The 20,554-nt window shown below is 43.9% G+C and overlaps 1 protein-coding gene across 2 annotated transcripts; it reads left to right on the plus strand.

Moving 5' to 3' along the window:
* Positions 1–3,564: 3,564 nt before the first annotated feature.
* Positions 3,565–18,732, plus strand: tcf20 (transcription factor 20). 2 transcript variants are annotated; one of them, XM_026165711.1, is made up of 6 exons: positions 3,565–4,128; positions 6,084–14,513; positions 14,774–14,867; positions 15,003–15,066; positions 15,223–15,323; positions 17,256–18,732. In XM_026165711.1, the coding sequence occupies exons 2-6, from the start codon at positions 7,311–7,313 to the stop codon at positions 17,258–17,260; spliced, it is 7,467 nt and encodes a 2,488-aa protein (XP_026021496.1). In that variant the 5' UTR covers positions 3,565–4,128; positions 6,084–7,310; the 3' UTR covers positions 17,261–18,732. The 2 variants fall into 2 exon arrangements, with proteins under 2 accessions (XP_026021496.1, XP_026021497.1); XM_026165712.1 differs by having other exon boundaries at positions 15,003–15,052.
* The last annotated feature ends 1,822 nt before the right edge of the window (positions 18,733–20,554 follow it).

The following is a 20,554-nucleotide window of genomic DNA, read 5'->3' on the forward strand; positions in this document are numbered from 1 at the left end:
AGAACAGCTGAATGTTTGTTGTATGACTCTGACTCCATGTGGTCATCAAGGAAACTGCAAATTATTGCTACCTTGGGGCAGATCACTAGATGCTGATGTGTGAACCACATGGATGCTAATGTAGCCTGGGACTGTGCCATGTTTTTAGTAAACCTTCACGTATGAGGTGCCAAATATTTTCGATTTTCAAAACCAATTGTTATTCACGGTTTTGCAAGATTAAAGCCAATTACTTTTACTAACAGAACCTTCAATTAAGAGTGATTTATTTTTAATGTACAATCCTCAATGCAAACAAATAAATATTAGCTTACATATTTCAAGCAATAGTAACCAAATGTACACAGTACATTTGTCCTCTCAGAATTGGCTGCTCTGTTCTGGGAACCACTGACTCTAAGAAATGTTATAAAATAGTCAGTAGGCAATAGGAACTTTCTAATGAGTCTCGTGCTTCTAGATAAAGGTGACACTTGAGAATGGATTGTATTCAGAGCGAGCGGTGAGAGCACAGTGCAACATCTATTCTCTGCATGTGCCATTGTTATAAAGCTAAGTTCCAGCTGAGCTTTAATTATCCATTTGCTTGCCGTAATGGCATTATCTTGTCCACATATCTGAGCTGTAGACCTTCTGTATGCTTTGATGTACTTAGTTTTGACGGAAATGCCTTTAGTGGAAATACTGGCTCAAATTTCTGTAGATAGTGTCAAAACTTGCCTGTTTTGCTTCTGTCAGGCTGCAGTGATGTAGTCGGCTTATGGCTCAGTTCTCAGATTCATTCCGGGATCTGTAAAATCTCAATCTGGAAGAAAAAGAAGTGGCAGGCCAAAGAAAAGTAGCTGAACAGTATGTGAAATTCATATCTATAAGAAATACAGGAAAAATCCTGCAGACTTGAAACAAGATGTGAGAGGTGCATCTGGGCCTTCAACTAATCCGTCTACTGTTCACTGAACCCTTATCATAAATGGTCTCAGTTAAAAAGACAGTGTTTAGAAACAGGAGGAAAAGGCTGAGGTATGCAAAATCGCTCAAGAACTGGATTGAAAATCAGCATTAACAATTCTGATGGAGTGATTAATCCAAATTTGATATTTTTGGTTCAAATTGTCATCGATCTATACTGAGGAGTTCAGTAGAGAGGGACAACACTGAGTGTCTACAGCCATGGTGGAGGCTCTGTTATGCTTTGGCTCTGCATTTCAGCCAGCAACGATGGGGATCTTGTCAGAACTGAAAGAATTACAAACATGGAAAAGTACCATCAGATTTTGATCCACCATAGAGTACCATCTGGAAATTGTCTGACTGGCCACTGCTTCATTTTCCAGCATGACAATGATCCCAAACACACAGCCAGTGCAGTGAAAGCATACCTGGATAGCAAAATAAAAACACTCAATGGAGCATCGTCACTGATGGACTGGCCTCAACATTACTGAAGCAGTGTGGGGTCATCTTGACAGAGGACAGAACAAAAGGCAGCCAACATCCAAAGAAGTGCTTTGAATGTCCTTGAAGAAGCCTGGAGAACTATTCCTGAAGACTTCTTAAGGAAGAGAGATCAGACTGTGTTACAGAAAAGCTTGTGGTCATACCAAATATTAACTTTCAAAGTCTGCTAGAATTGTAGAGATTTTTCCTTATATACAGGGTTTTCATTTATGTGTGCAAGATCCAATAAGTCACTGCACCTGTTTCCCATTGTCCAAGCAAAAATTAAATAAACGAGCGGCTCAGCGAGGGAATGGGTGGTTCAAGACTTTTGCACACTACTGTAGTCTAGATGCACTGTTCATGAGTTAAAAGCGCTGGTTGTCATAAAGAAAGATGTAATAAATGTCACAGTTCTAAGAATTAATCATCATATAATGAAGCAATCTGTGACAATGTAGCTATGATTGGATAACATGTCTCCTCACAGGTTATACAGGTTGATTATCCCAATTACATGTAATCAGAATACCCCCCCCCCCCCCCCCGCCCCATACATATCATATGTTTAAGTATAATTATCATTATTAAATATACGATGATTTAAATTGGATATCTAAAGAAAGTTTCATAAGTTAATACAGGTTATGTGGGTATAACATTTTAATGCTAGGGGGTTTGGCTTATTCATATCAGTGTATTCAGTACCGGTTGCTTTCTTTACAGCTGTGCCTTTGACACTCGTCTGTACAAGATTTAGTGACCTTGTACATGATGGAAAGAGTCTGTGTGCATCCCAGCAGGCGCTCGTGTTGATTGGATAGGCCTGGCTAGGCTGACTTGCCAGCCCAGAGTATGAGCCCTTTATGTCGCCTCTCAGCTCTTTCAGTTTGACTTGGTGGCGATACAAGTACACAACTGCTCGCGAGCGATTCGTGCTTGAACGTTTTTCTTTTACCAGCAAACAACAGTGTCTGCATGAAATCGTTCATAGAAGGGAAAAAACACACACACACACACACACACACACACAGAAATGTAGATACGTAGCCTTAAAAATTATCCACAGTTAAGGCTCTGTGATGCAGTTGCTATGGCAACTATGATAGAAATAGACGTGTATCTGCAAGGGAATGAAATGTATTGAACTGCTGGTTAGAAAAAGAGAGGTTTTACCGTGGTGATTGGCAGGTTAAATGAGTGGCTGCATGCGGATGTGCACGCTTGTGCGCAAACGGTGCGCTTGTGAGTTTCAGACTGGAGTTTTGGGATTGTGTTTTGCCAGTATGTGCGTGTGTGTTTTTCAATACATGTGGTGAAAGGAAGAGAGAGAATGAAGAGAGCTGCACACACACACACGGACGCACAGGCAGAATGCGTGTTTGCATGTAAGACACACTGCAGTATATTAAAAGTGCAGCACCATGGATGGAGGGCATAGGGCACGTAATTATGATGGCAGGAGAGTGTGAGTGGGTCTGTACTGCACTCAGTGGCCCTGTGTGAGAGCAGAAAAGCTGAGGCACAGACAACACAATAAATTTAATGGGAAAAGGATTGTTTGTAGCACCTATATTGTTGTCCCGGCCATGATGATATTCTGAGTCTGTCCTGTCAAACATTAACCAATGGTTACATATTATTATCATAATGACTTAAGTGGCTTTTCTTTGTGCCAAAACAGGGGAAATACAGCTGCACTGTGTGTGTAATAGATCTGTTTGAGCATTAAGAGACCACTGTGAACTTCGTCCACTGCACTGCAATCTTCCTCTAATACAGGCGCACCTCTTTGCTCACAAATTGCCTTTCATTTGTTGCCTTCTTCATTAACCTACCATTCCATCCAGCCCCGTCTCCTCTCCATGTTGCCTTTGTAGCCATGGTGCCTTCATCAGGCTAATTCACTTTCACTTGAGATGAAATAAGAACAAAGGGGCAGAGGCAACATACTCAGACACACATGCAAAATTTGCCTTTTGCTATATTAGGATAGTCTTGGATTTGATTGTAGACATAGGTAAAAATCAATGAAATAGCAAAAGCTTGAGAGAGGGAGGCAGGGAGGGAGGGATGTGATGGAGAGAGATGAGGGAGGGGGTGCAGGAATATGAGTGTGTATGCATTTTTAAGGCGGTCTTTCTGTTGCAAGAAGAAGGGGAAAAAAACAGTAGTCCAACAGGAAAACGAATGAGTCGAGCTACTGATGAAGGCATGCAAATGCAATTTAGTGACGGAAACTGACGTCTGAAAGCTTCGCGTGCTGATGGAGGCTCGTGCGAGGGCAATGTGTTTAATTTTACTTCGAGATAGGTGGAATCACCTAAGCGGTGTGTGAAAGAGGGGGGGAGAGAGAGAGCGAGAGGCGAGGGAACAAGAGGGGAGGGGGCGGGGGTGTATGGACCTCGCTGGTTACGGGACCCACAGGCACCCCGATTGTGCTCCGCTCTCATCATTTTTTGGAGGTGAGGACAAAAGAAAAAAGGGGGGATCGGAAGAAAGGCCCGGGATCTAAGTGTCGTGACGGGGCCCCCGACTTCGCCGCCGCTGGTCGGGGTTGTCTGGACTCAAAAGCGCTGAGGGAAAAGCGGCGGAGGAGTCGACTCTAGACTGGGGTTTCCTGCCACAGCAGCGGGATTGTCACAAAACAGCCTTTCACTCTTCGAGGGGCCTGTATTGCTACGTTTTCAGGTATCTACAGTGTGTTAGCTAGCCTGTCTCTGAGTGACTTGCCTCTCCCTGGCAAACGTTAGCTCTGTTTATTCAAGAAAAATATCTGGCTGCGTGACGGCAATTTTTCTGTTGCAGTGCCCACACCAGGTCTCTTATTTATGCTAGCTAACCCATTTACTCACAGCCCCACTGAATAATGTGAGGGGGGAACATCTGCACCTAATCACTTCTCTATTTGTGGCTAAACGCTGCTTGGCTGCCCCTGTTCCTTTAGCCTGCTGTAACTACTCTTTTGTGCAGGGTCTTAAATGCAAGAAACGCAAATTAGCTGCCTTGCTACAATGCTAACTGGAGGTTCTAGCTTAGCTAGCTCTCAACATATGCGGCTAGCTTACAATTTTAATATGCAGCATTTGAGGTATTGTTGCTAACGCTAACCTAAAGGAGCTAAAAAGAAAAAAAGAGGCAGCACTAAAAGGCTAATTGTAATGCGTATACCTTGCTACTGGCTAATATAGCCACTAAGGTTGTTGTGCAAAAGCCTGTGTTTTGTTGATGGCAGTCTGAGACGACAAATTGTCCAGATAAAACGGAGCTAGCGTTTGATAATTATCTGCAAAAACATTGCGTCTGCGTATCAATTAGGCAGCCATGCAGCTGATTGACTTGCTGACAGACTGCACTGAGCCAGTTTTTATTATTGCTGCTGCTGCACTGCTCTCTGTGTTATGAATGCTGCCGCCTGGTCGTGCTCGGCGAGCTGCTTTGATTAATTAATAATCTGTCCATAACCTAAGCGTGAGCTCACAGAAGGATGGAAACCAAGTGTCTCCACCTAACTTTAGCTGTTGCTCTGCATCGCCGGTGTACCTTAACTGTGACCGTCGGAGCATTTGATCAGACCTGTTTGATGGTGCTGTGTGGTTTGACTCAGTCCGATTGACACGGTGTGATCGGTTTGTTTTGTAACCTCACATGGTCCCTGCTCATTGTCATGTTTTTCTTGCAGCTTCTAGTGATGCCCAATAATGTTGCTCAGTTAAAGTCCCCACAGTGGGAGAAGCCATCCAAAGTTGTTTTAGGGCCATTAACAATTTTACAGTGTATTAGAGACATACAATTGAGGCTTATGTCACACATGACAATTAAAGGCACTAACCCCATAAAGGTGGCATCATCCCTTTAATTATCACCCATAACAATTAAATCCTTTAAAAACAAGTTAAGCACATTAAGGTTAATGGTCTCCTTTTCTCATTTTAAAAAGAGGACAGATGGACTGCTTCTGTCTTGACTCCACAGGGTTGGTTGTTTACCTGTGAGGATGAGTATTTTGTTGCCTCACTCAGAGACTGTTGATTACCCTCCTTTCAGCCACCAAGTCTGTTTATCAGTCACAAGAGACGCCTTAAGCATGCATTGTTAAAGTGTGGACCAAAGTAAAAGCTGTACTCGCAGAGAATGATAAAAGAGAAGCGATGATACGAGACCAGAAAGCCTTTTAAGTAGAGAAGACAGAAGTTGAATGAGATTGCTTGTGCAACATTAAGTCATGTTTAGATTATTGCCCTTTTTTGCAAATGCATTTGCAATAGTGCAGCGTAATATTTATGCGGCTGACTGGAAAATAAAGTGCACTTATGAGAAATGCTGAGATAATATGTGACCCCAGATCAATCATTTGAAAATAAAGTATGAGGGGTTTTTTTTTGTTAGTGTTACGTATATGTTGTATTTACCACTGAGTCGTTGCAGTTAATTAATTAATAAAGTAATATATGCAATATATAAGTATAAAACTGTCAATTAGCCCAAAATGCACTTTGCTATTGCCCTGTGAGCAATCAGTGCACTGCTAGTTATAAATATTTACCTACGACAACAGAGCTTTAGCTGGAGGTATATTTAATAAATGTTGGCGCATTACATCTGCACGCATTTGATTTATCTTTTCTTTTTTTTTTTGACAACAGGTTTTTTTCTGGTCAGCAGTTCATGGGAAATGAACACATCTGCATGGAAATACTGAAGAGAAACAGAAAACAGGAGCATGAATTGACTCAACCTGAAGTGGAATAAATGGATTACCCTCCTTTTGGAAAACTGTTGCCATGGAACTAGGTAGAATTAAATGATGGTTGACAGAAAAAAACAAAGGTAAGATGGCTAAGTGCTGAAGACACAGGAAAGCATCAAGATGTGTGGAGGCAAGGAGAGAACGGTCACTATATAGGGATCAAATACTTCTACAGTCCAGATGATTGCATGCAGTTGCAAAAAACTAAAAAAGGAAATCCAAAAAGGAGAGACCGAGAAAACGAACGCCTGAAAAAGCGTTGGACTCTGTATCCAAGAGCCGATGTGAATATATCCATGGAGCGTTTGCCTCTGGGATGATGTTGAGTGAGGGTCTTGATTCAGACCACTTGATTCCATTACTGGAGTTTTTGTCTCACACAGGTGTGAGTCAAGTCCCAGCAGTCTTACACGCTTTGACGAACTGAAGGATCGCCGCGACGGAGCACAATCTCGATGGTTTTAATGAGATATTTTTTTGTTTTTTTGTTTTTTTCCATTTTGCAAGACCGTGTTGGATCGTAACACCGTTTAAACCCAGAAATAACTCTGCCTGCTTGAGCTGTTATTAGTGTGGAGTTCATATGCGTAAAGACATTTAAGGTTGAAAAACTCACATGGTGATGTGGCAATCATCCATATCTTTTGCCTGTTCGGTGCCAAACTGCTTCAGCTTCATGGGAATGACTGCTCATTTTTAATCTTCTAATTTTTTTTTGAAGTAGAAAGCTGCTTCACGACATAAATCTTAAAGAAGAATCTGTTTTCTAAGACCCAGCTGTTAAGTGAACATTTTTCCCCCGTTGGAAAGTACACGTTCACATTTAAAAAGTACAGTTTTTGCAGTTTGACCTTTTTCCAAAACTGGAGATGTCATCCTAAGTTTAACCTCCCGATCCACTGCTGGCACTACAAAAGTGATTATTACAGCTGCAATATATACATATATGTATGTGTATATGTATTGCTTTGCTCTTTGGTGGATTTCAAAAGCATTTCTTTCTTTTCCTGACAGGCCGTAGACTCTCTCTTTGTCATTTATTCATACTGTCATAAGCCTTCCAGTTTCTGATCGGAATCATTCCCTGATATAAACACTAACAGATATTTTAGTTTTCTGAACAATGCAGAATTTTCCTAACAGTCCAGTTCCCCCCTCTCTCCCCCCTGGGTTCAGTGGGAGGGGTGGAGGCGTACCTCCCTATCCCCCACAGCCAGCAGAGCCCCAGATATCCCCGAGGATGACAGATGATTATGCAGGGATGCACCAGCAGAGCCTGCACAGAGGCCATCACCACCCAAGTCAAGCCAGCCACATGCTTGTTTACAGTGCTAGAAACAGAGGAGCTGTGGAGCCAACACCAACACAGGGTAACATTCACAGTGGCAGCAGTAATAACCCTTACAGGAAAGAGACCATGGATTACTATTTTCCAGTGGGTGGAAAGGACAGGCACAGAAGGGGAGGTATGGGCTACGGTTTTGGGTACCCCAATATTGATGGACATATACCTCACCAGTACCGGCATCCCGGATCTAGCTCTGCACCGTCATCTGGCCTGATGTCGCCATATCCAGTAGACTATGCCTCTAGTGCTGGTTCAGGAGGAGGTACTGGAGCGTTCTCTCCCTCTCATCAGTATAATATGAGTCAGAACCCTGCAATGCAGCCAGTGCCAGGTTCTCAGATGCAGCACCGCCAGCATGGGCAAACCTTCCCAGCTATCCATCATGGACAGCAGCATAGGAGCTATCCACACTCTGGACATAGAATGACCCATCAGTACCCGCACTACTCTCCCCAGGGTGGTGCATCCACGGGGTCATCAGGAATGTACAGCCCCCCTCCACAGAGATATCTCGACGGGGCTGCCAGCGCTGGGTTCGATCCCAAAGTCAACAGTTCTCCCAGTGTCAACTCCAGTTCAAATTCAGTCTCCAGTTCAGTTGCTGCTAACAATGTGGGGCCAATGGAGAATGTTCAACAAAGTTACCATGCTTCAAATTATCCTGGATATTCCCCACAGACACATTCACTTCACAAGCAAGCCACACTACAGCACCGCAACTCGCAGCACAATTTAGGGATAGGTTATGACACACCTCTCAAGATGCAGGGCCAGTCTCCAGGCTCTGTATATGCTAAACATCATCAGGCCTCCAATCCCAGTATACCTCAGCCAGCATCCCAAGAAATAACCAAATCTCCAATGCATCCCAATGCGCAACAAACTCAAATTAACCAAAACTTTAGCCCAATTTCCAATCCCTCTCCAGCTGCATCGGCAGTGCACTCCCCCAGCTGTAGCTCCTCTCCTTCCCCTTTGATGGGTGTCTCAGAGGCACATGGAACCCCCTCAGGTCATGGTCCTTCACATCCTCCTACATCAAACCCTCGTAGCAGCCATGGTCATGGTAGATTACTGCAGACTATGCCTCAGTTAAGTCCCACACCCAACTCTAATAGCAGCATCAGTAGTTGTGGTAGCAGTGGCAGTCATAAACCTCACAGCATGAGTGCAGCCGGAGGGAGCAATCTCCCTCCAACAGGCCGCAGTAAAATGGGGCTAGGCACGGGAATTGGATCCCGAGACGAAGGTTCTTCTGTTTATTCATCCTCTTCAGTTGACAAAATGCAGGATGCCGGCTTGAATAGTCTTAATGCCTTGAGCTCACAAGTAGCCAATTTACCAAACACAGTTCAGCACATGGTCCTTACTGACACAGTGCTTTCACCTAAGAAGAAAGAAAGCGGACAGATGCAACAGGCGACGTATAGCGTGCTCCCATCACAGCCGAGGAGTCGCAATGCAAGCGCAGCCTCGAGCACCAGCACGGTCAAAGATGGAAGTGCAGTAGGGGCCGGAGATGGAGCCAGCATAGATGTCGGGGTGGATGAAGACTCCTCATTGTTGTCAGTCGAAGGCTCCTCAGGAACCAAGGTGGAGCGAGAGGAGCAGTTTTCTGAGGGGGAACATGGGAGAGTGAGGCAGATGAGCGGTGCAAGCAGTGGATCTGAAGCAGCTGGCTCTCACCCTCAGTCACAGAGCCAAAGCCAACCACAGACTGGACAAACATCAAATGTCAAAGTAATCACCTCTGATTCATCAAAGGATCCAGTTGCCTCTGAAGCGAAGGCAAATGAAGCTCATATTCCTGCTTCATCGTCATCTCCATCCTTTGTGTATCAGTCGTCAGAGACTGGCCCAAGCTCACATCCGATGCCTCCAGTTTCCTCATCCACTTCCTCCAGTATTCCCCCTCAGCCAAACTGTGTCCCAGAGTCTGGGGCAGCATACAATGACCGCAGAGGTGGCAATAAGAAGACACTAGAAATTAAAAATGAAGTCATTAAAAACGAAAGCGACGGTGTAGCTGATAAAACCGTGAAAGGCAGCAGCCAAATGCAGCGGGATGGGGAAGTCGATACACAAAATGGACAGGACAAAGAGAATAGGGTTCACTCCACATCCAGATTACACAGTAACGAGAGGGAAGAAAAGCACACGTCTGAGGAGCAGCACAACGCCAGTAGTGTTGGAGTGATTGTTTCCGCTCGGTCTGAGGGAAGTCTCACAGAAAAAAGCAAGAATCCCCAGGACAACTGTATAGAAGAGAAACACTCACACTCTTATTTAAGAGAGTCGAGCAGTCATAATGGCGATGAAGGCATAGACCTCAGTCTGTATTCATCCCATTACCAGAAATCAAACTTTGGACGGCCTCATAATCCTTCCCAGTCTGGCCCGCATAAGTATGGCTACCCTGAATCAACATATGGCTCAGATTTATCCTTGAAGAACAAAGGGAGGCCTGGCCCAGTGGGTGTGATGGATTCAAATCCAAGATATTTAGGATACCAACAGTCACAACCTAGTTTCGGACCTGTGCATCAGAAAGACAGTGGTTCTGTAGCAGAGGCTTTGGTGAAGCGAGGCCAGGGATCAGGGGCTAAAGGTCTCGAGGAGAATGCACAGCTTCAGCAATTCCCAAGCCTTTTGCAAGAGGTCCTTCAAGGTTACAATTTAGATCGTCGCTATGGGAGACCAGAACAGGCATTTTCTTCACATCTTCAAGTTCATCAGCAGTTTCAGTCCAGACACCCATCATATGGCATGGCTGAAGGTATGAGAATGCAGAGTGGAGCAACTGAGGGTTCAGCTCAAATGGGTAGCGCTGGAAAACCCCAAAGCCAGCGGCATGGAAGCGAGCCTGATTTTACCACAGAGCCTCAGTCCTCAGTGAAGTCAGAAATGTCAAACGCTAAGATTATGCAAAATGCTGAGAAAACAGAGGTGGGTGTGTCCCAGGGCCATTTACCACAGGCCGAGTCTCAGCAAGCAGCAACAAAACACATAAACTTAGCTGACTACTCTCTACCACCAAGAAAAGCCTTATCTAATGTCTCCACTCCATCCTCTGCTGTGCAGGAGCTCCTTTTGCAAGAGCCAGAGCCACTAACCGGCAGCGGTGGTCAAACTGAGCCTCAGAAATCATCAGGCTGCATATTAGCCCCATCAGAGCGACGCTCTGTCATCTGTGATGTGTCGCCAAACCGACGCAGCACACCAGAGAGGGACAGAGAGAGCGACAGAGAGAGAGAGCGGGAGAAAAGTCAGAGTGGAGCTTCTGTGATTCAACAGCCATTTTCCTCTCCAGCAGCAGCAGCCAGTGATCTAACTAAAAAGGATACGGGAGAGAAACAAGTAATGAAAATGGAAACTGCATCAAAAGAGACTGGGGTGGAAGCTCCAAATTTGCAAACTGAGCAGCAAGGAAGTGGTGGGGCTAATGAGGCAGACACGGAGTATCATTCCAAGTCGATCCATTCATCAGTTGTAATGAATGCTGACCCCTATAGGCGAAGTAATGTTGATATTCCCCCCTTGCCTTCTCATCCTATGAACACTAATCCTTTAACTTCGCCGTCAAGGCATCAGCCGTACCTTCACGGCGTTGATCTGTCAGCTGGCAGCAGCAGCACATTTCCTGGATATCGATATGGAGATTCAAGAGAGGGCAATATGATGTCACGCAGCAATCCTCATTTTCCCTCCCATCATCCATACCACAGTCTGTCCCCTTCAGCTCAAGCTGCATCTAAGCTTCAAATGTATCCTCACCCTCACGGCCCACCTCATCACCATGAAATGAGTGACTGGGTAAAAGCGATGAGCAGGCCCACCAAGGAGATGATGATGCAGCCCAGCTTGTCCCCTGGAAGACATAAAGTCAGCCAGTCAGAGCAGAGACAGAGGATGATCTCTCAAACTGACATGCCAAGTGAAACGCACGCTGGCAAACCTTCCCTCCATCATCAAAGCGCCTACTATGACATGAAAATGTGGGAGTCGACACACTCCGGAAGAGAAGGTGTTCGAATGATGGAGGGGGACTACTTCAGAGCGCAGCCTCCTCCTCCTCCTCCTCCCCCACCACCTCCCCCTCTCCTTCCTCCAACTCCTGTTTCACACGGCCCCGTTCTGCCGCAGATGCCTCACGGCCAAAATGCCGCCGAACCTGAGGTCTCCAGAGTAGCCACAGAAGAAGCCAAACATCCCTGCCCACCTCCTCCACCCAGCTCCACCAAGTCTCCTGCTGACGTGAATTCCACCCAGCCACAGGTGCAGCATCAGACCAAAGCCGGGGGCTCCGGAGACACAAATCCGCTAATATTACGGAGGAGAGTTCGCTCTTTTATCTCTCCAATTCCCGCCAAAAGGCAACTCCAGGATGTGTCTCAACAGAGGGCCGCCACAAATTCACATCACTCTCCTGGGGCCCAGTCTGAGCTTGGCCATCACAACGAAGATGACTCATCCAGTTCAGATATTCCATGTCCCAGGCTCTCATCCCCTCTGCCAAGAGACAGCACCTATTCCCAACCTCTGTCTCCATCCAGTGGCAACACTAAGGCTTTGCCTCCCAGAAAAGGACGTGGTTTGAAACTAGAGGCAATAGTGCAGAAAATCACACCAAATATTAAAAAGCCAGCAGGCCATACTGATGATGAGTCAAATCATTACCCAGGCTTCTCTCACTCCGAAATACCAACATTTAATGACTCGCAGGACCAAGACTTGCCACATTTCCCCAGGGTTCCAGGAGGGGACGATAGTTACATGGATGAAAGTCACTCATTAAACGACATGATTCCCTTTAGAGGCGTTGACGAAACTGGGCCTCTACCTCCATCAGCTTACCCATGCGATCCCCACCAGACGTCTCAGCCCCTCAAACAACAGGACTTTGACTTTGGATTGGGTGCTGCTGTGGCATCGGCATCTGGCGACAAGGAGGATTTTGCTTTGCTCGGACCACTGCCTCCTCCTCCACCTCTTCCTCGCCCGGTTCAGGGTTCCCCACCTCCATCTTCGTCTGCCCTGTCAGACATTCAGCATTTCACCAACACGTACCAGCAGCTTGAGACGAGGAGAGGAGAGCAGTCTGCCGCTAACCTTCTTCGACAGAAACTTCAAGAATCTGGCATGGGATTTGATGATTATCCTGGCAGCGACTACTATGGCACCACTCCGCCCCACCACGGCCAGGCTCAAGGGCACATGCTCAACAGGCAGCATCAGATGTCCTCCGGTAGGTCCAGTCTGTCACCACAAGATTCAAAGCCGCTAGAGAGTGTTGTGCCTAAAGGCTATTTCCCATCTGGCAAGAAAAAAGGCAGGCCTGTTGGGAGTGTGAATAAACAAAAACGGGCCCAAAACCAAGTCCAAACACAAGCTAGCGCTCAGTCTCAAGTCCAAACACAGAATGCAACTTTGAGCACTCCTCCAGCACCGGCCATTCCAGCTACAGCTGCTCCCACAACTCCACCAACAATGCAGACTACCAACAGCAGCAGCAGCACAACAACAACAACAACAACAACCACAACAGCCCCGCCAGCACCCCCTCTGCCAGACAGTAAAACCACTCCTCCGCTGGCCCCACCTGTGTTAACCCAGGTAGTGAAGGTGGACGTCGAGAGCGAGGACACCCAGCCGGAGATCGAGGTCAAACCTGTGCGGCGAAGACGCAGAGGCGTCAAAGATGAAGACGAGCCCCTGGAAGCAAGAGGGCGGCAGAGGAGGAGGCGGCGAGGAGCGGCAGCGGCAACGCCCTCAGTGGCCAAAGACGATCCAGATACACCTTTAGGCGCAAATAGAGCTTTTGCAGATCCTAACAGAAAGGGCTTGTTTGTTCCCCACATACACGTGGAGAAAAAAGTACCAGAGATAGGGGCGGTGTGCACCATTGTGAACGCTGAGGAGGACAAGATGAAAGGAGAGCGCAGCGCAGTTGGAGGGAAAGCTGGTGGGAGTGGAATTGAATGCCTCCTGACCTCGGCTCTTTCCTCCCAGTTATCTAGGAGAGACAGAGAATCAGAGAAACGGGAGACGGACGAGGTGGAAACTACACTTCAGTCAGGAAAAGCACTTCCTTCATCTGGCTATGTTGTTTCAGGCCCTGTGATTACGGAGACCAATCACTCCGGCCGCCTGCTGTGTTGCCTGTGTCAGAAATGGGCAAATTACAAACACCTCGGAGATCTCTACGGGCCTTTCTACCCAGCTGAATATGCTGCAAAGCTCCCCAAGAATCAGCCCCAGGTCAGGCAATGTCAGGCAACCACAGGCACAAACAAAACAGGACCAAATTCAGACGTGAGCTCAAACCCTTTGACTACAATCCAAGACACACAAACACAAGATGCTCAGTTTACCAAGCCCTCATCTGAGAGCGACTATGCCTTCAATCTGGATTCAAACCCTGCTTCTCTTAACACTACAGTCAGAACTGCTTCTCCAGCTGGGAGGGAGGAAATGATGACGCATGTGGCTGACAAGCACAGTAACGCTGCCTCTTCTTCTTCCTCTTCCTCCTCCTCCTCCTCGTCCGCTGCCATTAAAACCTCTCTAACCTGGGATATGAATCTGGATATCAGACCTATCCCTGAGCTTAAGAGAGAGCCAGACCTTGAAACCGACCAGCAGCAGCCGCCGAAACAGCAGCCTGCAGATGAAGCTCAGCAGCGACCTCAGCACAGAAAGCTGACCTCGCATCCCCGTTTTAAAAGGAGACACAAGTCGAGTGAGGATTCCCCCAGAATGGTGCCAGCCAACAGTAAGGCCTCCCTGCCGTTCCAGCCCCCTCCACCGGCCTTGGATTCCCTGGGACCCTTGGCACAGCTGGCACAACTGCCTCAGATGCCCATGGATCCAGAGGAGCTGTGGGTCCATGAAGGATGTATAGTGTGGACCAGTGGAGTGTACCTTGTCAATGGGAGACTGTATGGCCTGCAGGAAGCACTAGATGGCGGCAGAGAAACAGTGAGTTGTACATATTTGGCATTTTTGGGGTGGGGTGAGGTGGAGGGGGGAATTACAAATTTATGCTTTTTATTTAAATTTATGTAGGTTTCACTGCTTAATAAAATCACACGTATACATGCATGTTGATAAGACACCCAGTACTGCAGTGGATCATGTACTATACAGTATATCAAGTGTGCTTGCTCATCAGTTTTTTCAGATTGTATCTGTCTTTCTGTACCTGACGGTTTTTATGTATTTATATCATCTTTTCTCAGTCCTGCTCATACTGTGAGATGGTTGGCTCAACCCTGGGCTGCTATAGTAAAGGCTGTACACTTCGCTACCACTACTTATGTGCTATTGAAGCAGGTGAGTGTCTGCATTACTGCACAAGTGCACTGGAAATAGTAAAATGATGTGAAAGTCTGTTGTTGGATTAAAAAAAAAAAAGAAAAAAGTCTATGGCAGTGTCCTTAGAGTCTTGAAAATCTGTCTGTTTGCCAGATTGCTCTCTGAATGAAGATAACTTCTCGCTGCGGTGTCCGAAGCACAAGGTAAAGAAGGAAAGGTTCGTTTTCTTTTTGTAATTCAGTGCGATATCTTACTTTTCACGTCCAAATCAGTGCCTAAACCCCTCATTTCTTTCAGGATCTTCAGTCTTCTTTAATTCACACTTTTATCTCGTCCTGTTTTTGTTTTTTTCCCCAACCTTCCCTTCTTTCAGTTTACCCAGAGCATCCGGCCTGCCAAGTCAGTGTACCTGGAGCAGTCAGAGAGAGGCTGAGAGAAACAGGGAGGAGGAAGAGACACAGGAGTCTGGGAGCTGTAAGTTTACAGCTGTATATGTAAGATACAGTAGTGTGCAAAAGTCTTGAGCTATGGTAAAATGATAAATGGATGCAATGCAATACAGTCCGACCACTTTTATTCTTCTTCTATTCAAAGCTTTTCTTTGGACGATGGTCGCCTTTTCTCTGTTCTTTTGATTTATTTCCTTCTTTCTTTGTTCCATTTCCTAAAGCACAAACTGCACACCACCCTGAGTTTATGACTAATACCTCATCACCTTGTTGATGTTTCGAAATACTTTTGCACAGATTCCACTTTTTAGCAACAGGCTGCTAGTAACAGAGTGCCCAAAAATACATTTTAAAAATTGCCTTTTTTAATGTCTGAATGGTTCATAGGTCAGTGTTAAGTGCCTTAAACACAAAAAAAGCATTTGTCTGAATAATCAGGCACAAGAACTGCACTGAATATGAGTAAATAAAACCAGCCAATGCTCAAGAACACTTTAAAAAATTAGTCTGTCTCCTTAAACGCAAAATTCAAAGAAAATACAGCGATACTGTTTACTTTTCTTAAAATGATTTTCATCCTTTCAAACGTTGTCAGATCTCATCCAAAACCATTTACATGTTTACTTGTTTCTTTAAAAAAAAGCCTCTTAACCCTTTAAGACCGGTGTTTGCAAAAATTGCATAAAAAGCACTTGCAGCAGCAAAAACATAATATTCCAAAAACACGCTTTGCCGATCTGATCAGCTGTTCGTAACACTTCCTGCGTTGGAAAAGGACGTCAGCGCGAACTATTGCATGTCCGCCATTACCTGCCCGAAACTGGAAGTAGGTTTCTTTTTTTTTTAACCTCCAGAGCCTTATAAGCCTATGCTGGTGTTTTTAAAAGTCATGTTTGACTTTTTGCTTTTCTGTATAGTTTCTGGGATGCTTAGAAATCAAATTGCACTGCTTTAAATAGTTTATTTTGATGCACATGCTGTTTTGTTTTGTTTTTTGCAAATTTGCATTATAATATTTATTTTCGTTTTTCCTGCAGTATATAAAAATTGGTGTATCTCAAAAATAAAACTATTAAGACACTCAAAATGAATTTCCTGTTGTTGGAAACTATTTTGTGCAACCTTTTTGTATTTACATATTTGAGGGATAAGCCTCTTAAATTTCTCTAACTAGAAATATATGTAAAAACAAAAACGATTTTCAATATTTTTTTTTTTGGCACTTTTTTGCAATTTGTGTAGTTACTATGCGCTTAATGCATACATATTATTAAAGTTTGGGCTATAATGGTTGTATTGGTGTATAGCAACTTGAAATGCTGCCAGAAATGGCACTACAGCATGTAAGAATATAGAGATAAGCTCTGGCTCTTGATTCTATGCTAGATCTTAAAGGGTCAAACCTCGTAGTTGTCACATTGTGAGCTTGTGTGCTAGGAGCAGTCATCTATATGTAATCATGTAGAAGTGGATGTTGGTGTATAATGTTACGTTGTCTCGCAACCAGCTCCAGTGTGAAAGCCTGCCTCAACACAGGGCTTCAGTTACCACAGAAACGTTCAAACACATGCTGCATTTTATTTTTGTTTAATTATTAAAAGATGTGGAGACACTTTTGTCTCATTAATGGATGGATTTGTTGCCTCTGGCTCGTTTATACCTTCTCTGTTCATTTAAATTCCAAAAAGCAACACAGCAGCCACTCTTTGTTGGCAGGTTTCTTCGAGTAGCATTGAGGGAAAAAAAATCATGTAGCTCTCGCACTCCTCCTCCTCACCTCACCTTAGTGGCTGTACTTGTGCCTGTCGCTGCCTCCCCCTCACTTCCAATCCAGCCTGTCCTCATGGAAACTGATGCCTCTCGTCTCTGTTTTGTACAACGCTGCTGGCATGCTAAGGTTTTTCGAAACTGCAACGTATCCTTTTTGCTTCATTATGCCTTTTTCTTTCTCTCCTAGGTTAGTTTGGGATAGAAGACCGAGAAATGTGAAAAAGACTGGCCTGTCATCAGCGGCTGAGGACAACAAAAGGGAATGTACAATTTCTCACCAAGATTCAGCATTATTTACATTTAAGACAATGGAGGGAGAAAAATCATTTTTTTTAGGAGAATTGTTGCTCTTTACTTAAAAGCCGGAAAAAAGAAAAAAAAACAAAACAAAAAAACCCCCCATGGACATGCAACACAGGGGCATGGAGCTACAAGAAAAGGACTACAAAGATGGAAGTGGGATGAGATAAAACATCAAGACTGACAGAGGAACTAAAGGAACTCTGCTATAAAGAACAAAAGAAACAACCTTCCTCTCTAGGCTTACTTTAATTTTCCAGTGACACCCTTAAAGTGTTTAACTCATGCTTATCATCATCATCTGTATTTTCTATTGTTTTTCTTTTGTTTGCTTTGACATATTGGGAGCAAGTTGGGTGATAAACCCAAGAAAGGAGAGAACTTTGTATCCTCTCACAATTAGTATTTTACCTTTTATAATATTAGGATGATCACAGTTATTATTTTAGTCCTCATTATTTTGTAACCTCATCAGTATTTACTCATGGAAATGAAATGGATGTATCTCATTTTATATTCAGTCTACGCATTAATTGGATTTTTTTTCCTCATTCCTGGAGAGGGGGGAACCAGAGTGATGTTGTCTGTAATGTCAGGGTCATGTTTGCCACAAAGACATTATTGCCTTGGAGAACGGACATCTGTTGCCTTTCTAAAGTCGTGTATGAGTGAGCAATTGAGTGCGTGTGGAAAAACTGAAAAAAAGAAAAAATGCTGACTTCTGGGTCTTTGATTCCATTTTTTGGTCCTTTTGAAAAGTGTTCTTATTTTTCATCACCGGGGTTTTTACGGTACAGATAGTATTCACGAAAAATGATGGACACAGTCTTATTTTTCAAGTACAAAAAGTTCATAATGTGCAAAGAGAAGGACAGACGCTCGTAAGAGGAGCAGATAACACTATGGACTAAAGTGTGTCTGCCATCTTTAACCACGCCGGCTGGGAAAAGGTGAAGGACAGGACACTGAAGAGGTTTTATTGGTGTGGAACTGGATGCACGCGTTTGTAAGACGTTCGTGCAAAGTTACGTTCGACTGACAGACGTCAGACATTTTTGGAAGCGAACTTTGGAGAGGGTGTCATATGAACGAGGGCGAGCCTAACCAAGTACTTTTGAATGGTTTCAAACTTCTGTGACACGGCAGCATTCTAATCGGGAGATGCAAAATCCATTCAAAAGAAGCATTGCCATAAAAATTTAAAAGTGAGTCGTACATGGTGTTGTCTTTATCATTTTTTATTGTTATTCTTGTAAGAAAAAAAAGGTCAAGCTGAAAGACAGTTACACTATCAAAACCATGCTGTATTAGAAACCTGTCAATATGTATATGAATTATGAATACACTTAAAAATGCTTCACGTATGTTCCTCTTCTTATGCCTGAAATATTTGTTTTCACATCTGTTCCTCTGGGAAACCCGCCTGTTTCAAGTTCGTCTAACATGGTTATCCCCCGATTTTTCTCTCTACTTTTATTACAAATCAGCCGTTCTATCTCTTTTATGTTCTCAGTGAGTTCTTGGAAAATAACCACATTAGTTGTAGTCATTTCTGTACACATGCACACTTCCTTTCTTGTTTCTTCTTGACTTTGGTTGACTGTGAAGCTTAGCAGCATACTGATGTAATCAGACAGGTTTTAGAAGATGTCTCAAATGGTTTGGGACTGTAATTTCTAACACCAGCAGTTGCTGGACATGGAGACTGGTCAAAAGGGGGGAAAACATGTGAACCATTGTGTGCTTTAATACGACTCTCCTGAACTCTGGATGGAAGTCCATTCTTCTAATGCATGTTTTTTTCATAGTAATTAAGCTATTCCCCACCTCATACCCTGTAGATAAGAGCGCTTTCACTCAGGGACACCACTCCCATCAAGATGGAAATGTTCAAATAAAGCAAGAAAAAAAACCTTGCTATAACGTTACAAAATTGCCAGGTGCCCTCAGTGTAGGAGTGGAGTATTCATAACAGTTCTAAGTATGCTAATCAAAGGGTGTGGTTTTCAAGAGTATTTAAAGTATTGCTATGAATTTTTGGCTGGTATTATTTTCCTTCTTTCATAAAGGTTAGTCTAGTGTAACCTCTGTTAAAGGAGGTATTAAAGGAAAGCACCTTACTTTAGTATGTAGAGAACTCCACCGGCTGTTTTATGGCTGCCACAGATACTTGCAGGTCACTCAGCTCATGTAGAACCTTCTTAAGCAAACTGACTGTCCAACCACACTGCGTGGCATGTCAGTTACCTGCTTTGTATGATGAAGTGCACCTGTGTTGAATCGTATGCATTCATCATTTAGGTTTTTCTTACGTGACTAAAAATAGTTAAAATACCTAACACTGGGGAAAGGGTTGAAGGTTAAAATGGTTTATATGAGATGGAAATATTGAGTGAAGTGGGTAATACTGGGTTGCTAGATAAGTGGTACACATTTGCTAAAAGTGGTGGTAATAACAATGGTTATTTTACACAAAAAACATCAAAGCCCAAATACCTCTGTGAATTAAGCTGAAAAAGCACAGACATGCAACACAGTGGAATGGAGCTAGCTTTAGCTATGCTTTGGTTATGATTACATAAGCTAAAGTATATCAAGTACAACATGGTGAAAGAGCATGATCTAACAATAATGGCTAACATACCTAACAGCAGCTAAAGGATAAATGGTCAAAGTAGTTAAGCATACATTACAACATAATGAATAAAATAGCGTACAATAGCTAAAGGATAAGTGGTTCAGATTTGGTATAAAATAATGGTTAAAAAAAAAACCTGAAATAGTTAATATTACCTAAAAACAATGGGTAAGATATCTCACATTAGCTAAAGGCTAACAATTGAAATATTAAGCATTAAAAATAATTGATAACTGAAACGCTTTAATACTAAAAGTGACAATTTAGCAAATAAATAGAATTAACTGACTAAAGGCTAAAAGAAATGCAGCAGTTAGCTTAAAAAAATGGTGATACTTGAGGATAAGTGTGGGCCTTGTACTGTCATCAAGCCCATCTTTCTGTTATCTGGTTTCACTCGCCTCAACATGAACGTGGTTATCGACTGAGAAAGTGAAGCCAGAGTTTTCCCAGTCTAGCTGCAAGGGCACAAAAGAGCCGTCTTTGGCAGCGTTGTTGTCACATTCTTTAATATAAAGAGTGACATTAGTAATTTGAGCTATGGAGGT

This window comes from Astatotilapia calliptera, chromosome 4 (genome assembly GCF_900246225.1).
Source record: "Astatotilapia calliptera chromosome 4, fAstCal1.2, whole genome shotgun sequence".
NCBI classification, from domain to species: Eukaryota; Metazoa; Chordata; class Actinopteri; order Cichliformes; family Cichlidae; genus Astatotilapia; species Astatotilapia calliptera.